At 42.3% G+C, this 9,998-nt stretch overlaps 1 protein-coding gene across 1 annotated transcript in view; it reads left to right on the forward strand.

Moving 5' to 3' along the window:
- GRAMD1A (GRAM domain containing 1A) overlaps positions 1 to 9,998 on the forward strand; it is a 182,007-nt gene that overhangs the window by 165,734 nt on the left and 6,275 nt on the right. The window contains exons 15-18 of the mRNA XM_077456438.1: positions 3,494 to 3,670; positions 6,742 to 6,826; positions 8,706 to 8,813; positions 9,853 to 9,973. Coding sequence (XP_077312564.1) covers positions 3,494 to 3,670; positions 6,742 to 6,826; positions 8,706 to 8,813; positions 9,853 to 9,973 — 491 coding nt within the window. The remainder of the gene's footprint in view (positions 1 to 3,493; positions 3,671 to 6,741; positions 6,827 to 8,705; positions 8,814 to 9,852; positions 9,974 to 9,998) is intronic.

Consider the following 9,998-nt stretch of genomic DNA (forward strand, 5'->3'; position numbering starts at 1 on the left):
CACGGAGCTGCTGTCAGCGCTGTATGTCACGGTGCTGCTGTCAGCGCTGTATGTCACGGAGCTGCTGTCAGCGCTGTATGTCACGGAGCTGCTGTCAGTGCTGTATGTCACGGAGCTGCTGTCAGCGCTGTATGTCACGGAGCTGCTGTCAGCGCTGTATGTCACGGAGCTGCTGTCAGCGCTGTATGTCACGGTGCTGCTGTCAGCGCTGTATGTCACGGAGCTGCTGTCAGCGCTGTATGTCACGGAGCTGCTGTCAGCGCTGTATGTCACGGAGCTGCTGTCAGCGCTGTATGTCACGGAGCTGCTGTCAGCGCTGTATGTCACGGAGCTGCTGTCAGCGCTGTATGTCACGGTGCTGATGTCAGTGCTCTGTATTACGGTGCTGCTGTCAGTGCTCTGTATCTCCTGCACCCTCTTGTTTGCCTACCCTGGTCCCTGACCTTCCCTCTCCTCCATTGCCTTCATTAGCTCCATAGTCCTGAATTGTCAGAACAATTTCCCAAATAAAAAAAAAATGCTTGTAGTTATCGATCCCAAATTCACCTCATACATGTATTATGCTATTGTCCAGGTGGTGGGACTACGTGCTACCCCCTAATAATTACCCCGTGGCCGCAAATTCGACCTAAAGGTTTGCGAAATTCGCCTCCCATTGAAGTCAATGGAGCCCGCGGCGAACGGTCGTTTTCGCGAACGTTTGTGTCCGTTCGCGTTTCGCGTTCGCGAAACGTCCCGTCGGAAGTTCGTCCATCACTATCCATGAACAGTGAGAAATGACAGAATGCCCTCCCTCTTGCAATGACTTGCAATGAAAGGGGCAATTTCCTACTGACATTCAATGTTAGGGGCCAAATCTGCACTCTATCATCAGAGCAAAGTTTTGTTTTTTTTACACCGATCACCAATGTAAGGGGGTATTTCTCCACTGACCATCCATTTTAGGGTCATTACTACACCAACCATTATGCAATGGGCATTTCTCCAAGGATCACCAATATAAGGGGGCATTTCTCCATTGACTATCAAAGTAAGGGGTATTTCTCAAATGATCACCAATATAAGGGGAATTTCTCCAATGATTACCAAGGTAAGGGGACATTTCTCCAATGAGCACCAATGCAAGGGGGCATATCTCCACTGAATATCAATGTAAGGGGCATTTATCCAATGATCACCAATATAAGGGGGCATTTCTCCAATGATCATCGATGTAAAGGGTATTTCTCCAATGAGCACCAATGTAGAGGCATTTCTCCAATGATCACCAATGTAAGGGGGCATTTCTCCAATGATCACCAATATAAGGGGGCATTTCTCCAATGATCATCGATGTAAAGGGTATTTCTCCAATGAGCAGCAATTCAAGGGGGCATATCTCCACTGAATATCAATGTAAGGGGCATTTCTCCAATGATCACCAATATAAGGGGGCATGTCTCCAATGATCACCGATGTAAAGGGTATTTCTAAAATGAGCACCAATGTTGAGGCATTTCTCTAATGATCACCAATGTAAGGGGGCATTTCTCCAATGAGCACCAATATAAGGGGGCATTTCTCCAATGATCACCAATGTAAAGGGTATTTCTCCAATGATCACCAATGTAGAGGCATTTCTCCAAGGATCACCAATATAAGGGGGCATTTCTCCATTGACTATCAAAGTAAGGGGACATTTCTCCAATGAGCACCAATGCAAGGGGGAATATCTCCACTGAATATCAATGTAAGGGGCATTTATCCAATGATCACCAATATAAGGGGGCATTTCTCCAATGATCATCGATGTAAAGGGTATTTCTCCAATGAGCACCAATGTAGAGGCATTTCTCCAATGATCACCAATGTAAGGGGGCATTTCTCCAATGATCACCAATATAAGGGGGCATTTCTCCAATGATCATCGATGTAAAGGGTATTTCTCCAATGAGCAGCAATTCAAGGGGGCATATCTCCACTGAATATCAATGTAAGGGGCATTTCTCCAATGATCACCAATATAAGGGGGCATTTCTCCAATGATCACCGATGTAAAGGGTATTTCTAAAATGAGCACCAATGTTGAGGCATTTCTCTAATGATCACCAATGTAAGGGGGCATTTCTCCAATGAGCACCAATATAAGGGGGCATTTCTCCAATGATCATCGATGTAAAGGGTATTTCTCCAATGAGCACCAATGTAGAGGCATTTCTCCAATGATCACCAATGTAAGGGGGCATTTCTCCAATGAGCACCAATATAAGGGGGCATTTTTCCAATGATCACCGATGTAAAGGGTATTTCTCCAATGAGCACCAATGTAGAGGCATTTCTCCAATGATCACCAATGTAAGGGGGCATTTCTCCAATGAGCACCAATGTAAAGGGTATTTCTTCAAAGGGGGCATTACTCCAATGAGCACCAATGTAAAGGGTATTTCTTCAATGAGCACCAATGTAGGGGCATTTCTCCAATGACCACAACAGTAAGGGGGCATTTCTCCACTGAATATCAATGTAAGGGGCATTTCTCCAATAATCACCAATATAAGGGGGTATTTCTCCAATGATCACGAACGTAACGGGGCATTTCTCCATTGACCACCATGTATGGGGCATTTTTCCACTGATCACCAATGTGGGGGGGGCATTTCTCCATATACTACCAGTGTAAGGGGGGCATTTTTCACTGACCACCAATGTAGAGGGGCATTTCTTCACTGACCAACAATGTAAGGGTAATTTCCCCCAATACTCACCAATGTAGAGGGGCATTTCTCCACTAAATAAGGAAATCATTCTTCACTAACTACCAATGCAGGGGGTTGGGGGGGGGGGATTTCTCCACTGAATGTCAATGAAAGGGGGATATTTCTGCACTGACCACCTATGTAGACTGGGGGGTGGAGGCATTTATCCATTGACCACCAATGAAAGGGGGCATTTCACCCATGATCACTAAGTGGAAGGATACTTTTTCACTGATGACTAATATAATATAAGGCTACACTATCATTTTCACAGTTTGTGTTTCTTTTCTGGTCTTCATTATTTTTTTTCATGATTATTATTGACATATAGAGCAAGAGAGCATTGTAAAATGATTGGTTCTGGGAATCAAATGTTTCTAGGTTTGTCATATTCTGTATTAATTTATTTAAAACATTCAGCAGCTTACTTCTCACGCTATTTCACCATGAGATAAAGCAGGGGTTCCCTGAGACTTCAAAATTATATTAATGGTTCCTCCGGGGTAAAAAGGTTGAGTAAGGCTGGTCTACAAGAAGGTCCAGGGACTAGCTCTGCTGCCTCAAAGGGATGCATGAATCACAGTACTGGCCAAACAGAATATTTTGCCTGTGCATGTAGCAGTTTCCCGGGGAGTTAGATACATTTGTAGAGAAAGTAGGAGAACACTTTAATGGTCTGTCTACGAACCCCGTCTTTATCTGTACTAGTGTTGTCCTGTTGACTTACATTTTTTTTCTTTTCCTTTCTACCATCTCAGCCGATGCGGTGGTCAAGTTTGAACAGTCCTGCGTGGAGGAGTTGGGCGGAAGAGAAAAACCAACCTTACGCCGCCGTAAGCGGACGCTGAGCTGGAAAAACCACCACATCGACCCACTGAGTGTTGCCCCTCCGCCGCTGGAGAGCGAGAGGGCGGCCCGCCACTCTAGAGCGTCAGGTGAGAGAATGTGGCCATTGTGCTTCTTTTTTCCATTTCCAAGTGAAATTCAGATGTAAGCCGGTAAAGGGTTGATCACAATGGACTTTCTTCTGCTAAATTTGATGTTTATTTTTGGAAATCTTCAGTCCCAGTTGACCTCGTTAGCGTGAGGTCCGTTAGGCCGTCTCTAATCCAATTACTGCATGCTGTAGTTAAGGTTACCATGTTCTTGTTTTGGTAATTAGAACACAAAGTTCGTGATAATCTTCCAGCCTGATCATATGCGTTCTCCTGTAATTATAGGGCAGCGCACCTTGGGGACGCTGTCTTTACTTCATTAAGGCCAACTCTGTTCACAACTATTATTGCCTAATAACTTTCTGGATTGTTATATGCACAATGTGTAGGAAGCCTTCTCCACAACATTTTGTCTCTTTTCAAGAAGATAATAAAGGAATCACCATTACCGGATTCGAAATGATTTCAACACGATTCGACATTATTTCAACCACATTCGAAAATATTTTGTGACCCGACTTTAGGGCCATGTATCTCGGGGTCACTTGGTGCTAGAAACTCCAAATTTGGATATGTTGTAGTGTAGTACTATTGTGTTTGCATACCAAATTTGGGGTTTCTAGCTATAAGTGACCCCGAGATATGTGGCCCCAAAATCGGGTCGCAAAATGTCATTCTCTGCTCTAATAACTAATAACATTTTGCGACCCGATTTTGGGGGCATATATCTCGGGGTCACTTATAGCTAGAAACCCCAAATTTGGTATGCAAACACAATAATACTGGCACTACAACATATCCAAATTTGAAGTGTCTAGCACCAAGTGATCCCAAGATACATGGCCCTAAAGTCGGGTCACAAAATATTTTCGAATGCGGTTGAAATAATGTCGAATCATGTTGAAACCATTTCGAATGCAGTTGAAATAATTTCGAATCATGTCGAATTCATTCGTTATATTTCTTTCGTATTCGTTGTAATTTGTTATTTTTTTATTCGGATGCATCCGAATGCCCGAAAGATGCTAAATTCGGCCTAATCCAGGACTTCTTGTCCAACATCGGCACCTCACATCACAAATGGACACAAATTCCCACAGGCACCCTTCAAAATCTTGTGAAAACCCTTCCCAGAGGGAGGGGAGGATGTTATAGCCACAAAGTGGGTAACTCCAAATTACTGGCCATGGGTTTGCAATGGGATGTCCAAAGGGATGTCCAACAAGATCGTATTGAGTTTTCATGATCAGGTTTCCACCAACTTTAAGCCATATAGTGTAGCATTATTGGGTGAGGCAAAGCCCAACGGTCTCTGTATTAAAAGCAGCCTCAGTCCAGGCTCCGTCCTGGCCATGGCCCAACGAGTTTCGCCTCATGGTTAAGCCGAAACGCGTTCACCCCTAATCTGCACCCTCATAAGAGTCCCCTGATTTGGACAGATAGGAGCCTGGAACGGCACCCCTAATCTTCTGGTGTGGATTATTGTGTGATATTTGAGTTGTCCTTAATGTGATCATTTTGTCTCTTTTCAAGAAAATAATAAAGGAATCACCATTGCAGGTAGATTCATTTGGAAGAACTAGAACCTCAATTGCAATCCAGGACTTCTTGTCCAACCTCGGCACCTCACATCACAAATGGACACAAATTCCCACAGACACCCTTCAAAATCTTGTGAAAACCCTTCCCAGAGGGAGGGGAGGATGTTATAGCCACAAAGTGGGTAACTCCATATTACTGGCCATGGGTTTGGAATGGGATGTCCAAAGGGATGTCCAACAAGATCGTATTGAGTTTTCATGATCAGGTTTCCACCAACTTTAAGCCATATAGTGTAGCCTTATTGGGTGAGGCAAAGCCCAACGGTCTCTGTATTAAAAGCAGCCTCAGTCCAGGCTCCGTCCTGGCCATGGCCCAACGAGTTTCGCCTCATGGTTAAGCCGAAACGCGTTCACCCCTAATCTGCACCCTCATAAGAGTCCCCTGATTTGGACAGATAGGAGCCTGGAACGGCACCCCTAATCTTCTGGTGTGGATTATTGTGTGATATTTGAGTTGTCCTTAATGTGATCATTTTGTCTCTTTTCAAGAAAATAATAAAGGAATCACCATTGCAGGTAGATTCATTTGGAAGAACTAGAACCTCAATTGCAATCCAGGACTTCTTGTCCAACCTCGGCACCTCACATCACAAATGGACACAAATTCCCACAGACACCCTTCAAAATCTTGTGAAAACCCTTCCCAGAGGGAGGGGAGGATGTTATAGCCACAAAGTGGGTAACTCCATATTACTGGCCATGGGTTTGGAATGGGATGTCCAAAGGGATGTCCAACAAGATCGTATTGAGTTTTCATGATCAGGTTTCCACCAACTTTAAGCCATATAGTGTAGCCTTATTGGGTGAGGCAAAGCCCAACGGTCTCTGTATTAAAAGCAGCCTCAGTCCAGGCTCCGTCCTGGCCATGGCCCAACGAGTTTCGCCTCATGGTTAAGCCGAAACGCGTTCACCCCTAGTCTGCACCCTCATGAAAGTCCCCTGATTTGGCCAGATAGGAGCCTGGAACGGCACCCCTAATCTTCTGGTGTGGATTATTATGGGATATTTGAGTTGTCCTTAATGTGGTCCAACATTTTAAGTGGTCATTTTGTTCTATTGTTTTTGGGTAGTTAATTTTTTTTTTTTTGGGTGGTGTGTCAAATATAGCTCTGACCCTTCCCCTATTTCCAGCTTTGAGTTTTTGTTACCCACAGGGGGGGGGGGAATTTCCTTTCATTTCCTGCATGGTCACAGGAAATGTTGGAAAATCTCCTCCGAAAGCAATATGAATCTGAGCTTTTCCATTATAATTTCTATAACACAAACCTGTTCTGCAGCACTCTGCATGGTATACAGACCTAGATGTATCAGTCCCTGCCACATGAACTGATAACATGTGATTGAAGATTTTTGTTTTTTACTATCGTGGATTTGGCATAGCAGAACCTGACAGTTCCTTATGGCAGAGATCCAGAGATCTGTGATTCTCCTGACATACTCATTTTCTTTTTTTTTCTTTCCTCCGCACAGGCAGCGTGTCCTCGCAGCTCTCCCACCTATCGGATCGAGGCGCTGTACAAAACATCCCCGGCATGCTATTTATCATCAGTATTGTGTGAGTAAGAGTGCCTCCTACCTGATACCTACCCACGGCGTATGAATAACCCTCTCTACGTGGCTGGGTGCTTTTGTAAATTTACTTCTTTCCCAGTCCTCTTTGGTCATGTGGATGCTTCACATTAATCTGAATTTCAAAGAGATGTTGTCTTATTAAATGGACTGGACAAGGAGCAAATCGCTAAGCCTGCTTTAATCTGTGGATCTCCGCAGCTCCTCCCGAGTTACCATGGGCCTCTTGGCTCTTCTTTGATGAATGCTCTCCTTGCCCGGCCTGGTCAGTTTAGGTGGACTGCCATGTCTTGGTAGGTTTGCAGTTGTGCCCATACGCTTTCCATTTTCCAATGATGGATTGAACAGAGCTTTAAACTAACTAACCCTGCTTTATACTTCACAACTTTATCCCTGACCTGTCTGGTGTGTTCCTTGGTCTTCATGGTGCTGTTTGTTCACTAAGGATCTCTAACAATCCTCTGAGGGCTTCACAGAATAGCTGTATTTATACTGAGATTAAGTTACACACAGGTGGACTCTATTTACTAATTAGGTGACTTCTGAAGGTAATTGGTTCCACTAGATTTTAGTTAGGGGGTATCAGAGTAATGGGGGCTGAATACAAATGCCCCCCCCCCCCACACTTTTCACATATTTATTTGTAAAAAAAATGGGAAAACCATTTATCATTTTCCTTCCACTTCACTATTGCCACTTTGTGTTGGTCTATCACATAAAATCCCAATAAAATACATTTACGTTTTTAGTTGTAAGATGACAAAATGTGGAAAATGTCAAGGGGTACGAATACTTTTTCAATATACTAATAAATATATATATATATATATATATATAATCTATCTAGATATAGAGATATATATATATATATATATATATATATATATATATAATCTATCTATCTATCTATATATATATATATATATATATATATATATATATATATATATATATATATAATCTAGCTATAGATATATATATATAATCTCTATATCTAGATTATATATATATATATATAGATAGATAGATAGATAGAGATATATATATAGATAGATAGATATATATATATATATATATATATATATATATATATATATATATATATATATACAAAAGAGTTTGGTTCAGCTAAACAGAATAAGCACCCATAAGGATAGGCACCACATCCCAAAAATAGAAAATATGAAAATGGAAAGATCAAAGGGATTTTAACGGTGCTTGTTATTAGAGAAAAAAACATAGAAAATAGAAAAAATTGGAATACAAAATTATACAATTTTTTTTATTTAGCTCAAGATTAAAATATACTGTAAATATAGAAACCGCAACAGTACATGTTTCGACATGTTTCGCAGAAATGCTTCCTCAGGGGATGTATTTTACTGTTTGAATATTCGCACATCCCCTGAGGAAGCATTTCTGTGAAACATGTCGGGAAAATGTGCAATAAAATATTGTCATCCAGTATATTTGTTCATCTAGACCACCATTGTATCGCACTGCATTGTACTGTTGCGGTTTCTACATTTACAGTATATTTTAATCTTGAGCTAAATAAAAAAAAAATTGTATCATTTTGTATTACAATTTTTTATTTTTTCTAGTTTTTTTTTCTCTAATAACAAGCACTGTTAAAATCCCTTTGATCTTTCCATTTTCATATATCTATATATCTATATATATCTATATATCTATATATATATATATATATATATATATATATATATATATATTCCAGTGACCAGCAGCATTTCAAATGCTTGATCTGATTGGCTGTCTCTTCGTTCCATATCACTCTATCTCTTCCCGTAGTCATGTGATCCTAATATTTGACGTTTAACCCCTGGTTCCCTGTCTCCTTCCAGCCTTGTTGTCCTGTTGGCCTTGAATCTAATGCTCTTCTACCGCCTGTGGTCTCTGGAGCACAGCGCCCGGACATTCCAGACTTGGCAGAGCTACGCCGTGTCCCAGGGGTAAATATACTCATTCATCCGTTTTGACTAAGCCATCCGATTGGTCAGACTTTTTAACCTTAGGAGATAGAGAATGAGAGGCTGTGTTTAGTCATTGAAAAGAAGTTTGTCACCTAGAGGGCAGCAGTGAGCTTCTTCAGGATCAGATTACATGCAGCCAGTTCAGTTTGACCTTGTCTCTCTTTTCAGGATACTTTAACACAAACAGGGGCCGACTGACAACTCATGGGGCCCCCGGGCAATAGGAGATTATGGGACCCCCGAGCAATAGAAGATTATGGGGCCCCCGAGCAATAGAAGAGTATGGTGCCCCCGGGCAATAGGAGATTATGGGGCCACACAGTATACACACACACACACACACAGTATACACACACACAGACACACAGACACACAGTATACACATACACACACTGAAAAGGTACTGGAGAGGTGGGGCAGCTATAATCTTGGGATTTTTAAAGAAACACAGATTTTTACATACTGTCCCTGGTTTTATTGAGGCTGGCAACCCTGATGGGGCCCCCCTAGTGGCATGGGGCCCTCGGGCAGTGCCCGAGTGCCCCAATGGTCAGTCCGCCCCTGAACACAAGGAACTTATGCTGTAAAGTTTATTGTTCTTGGCGTCTATATACTTTCTATCCACTCCTGCCATTGTTAGAAAATATAAAACGAATAATATTTCACCCATATGCATAACCACAAGCTGTTATCCATTGAAATTGAGGACCATCCATAATTTTAGACTTAAACTTTAGAAAGATTATTTTTTTTTTTTTTTTTTTTTTATGTTTTAAAGGGTTGGAGCCACTTTTAGATTTATATTGCTATTTGTGTCTGTCTTGGGGAGATTTCACTGTGTGGTCACCAAGACAGGAAGTGAAGGGCAGTCACCCTAAGGGGGACGCAGATGGTAATATAACCTGGCGCAGGATCCAACCCTCCCTTACTCCGTCCTAAAATAGAAATACGCTGTTATTTAGCGTTTCCTATGCAGCTGGTCCCTGCAGCCTTAAACACCATCTGTCTCTATCCCTAGGAGGTTCCCGCAGACGTCGGCGGATTGGGCGGAAATACTTGAGCTACAGAAGCGTTTCCATAATGCCGAGGTGCAGAAATGGAAGCAGACGCTCCAGGCCTCCGTACAGCTACTGGATGAGGTGAGGGCAGCTGCGTTGTCTTTCA

The sequence above is a fragment of the Lithobates pipiens genome, unplaced genomic scaffold, assembly GCF_037356315.1.
Source record: "Lithobates pipiens isolate NorthernLeopardFrog02 unplaced genomic scaffold, aLitPip1_a1.2 Scaffold_27, whole genome shotgun sequence".
Classification (NCBI taxonomy): domain Eukaryota; kingdom Metazoa; phylum Chordata; class Amphibia; order Anura; family Ranidae; genus Lithobates; species Lithobates pipiens.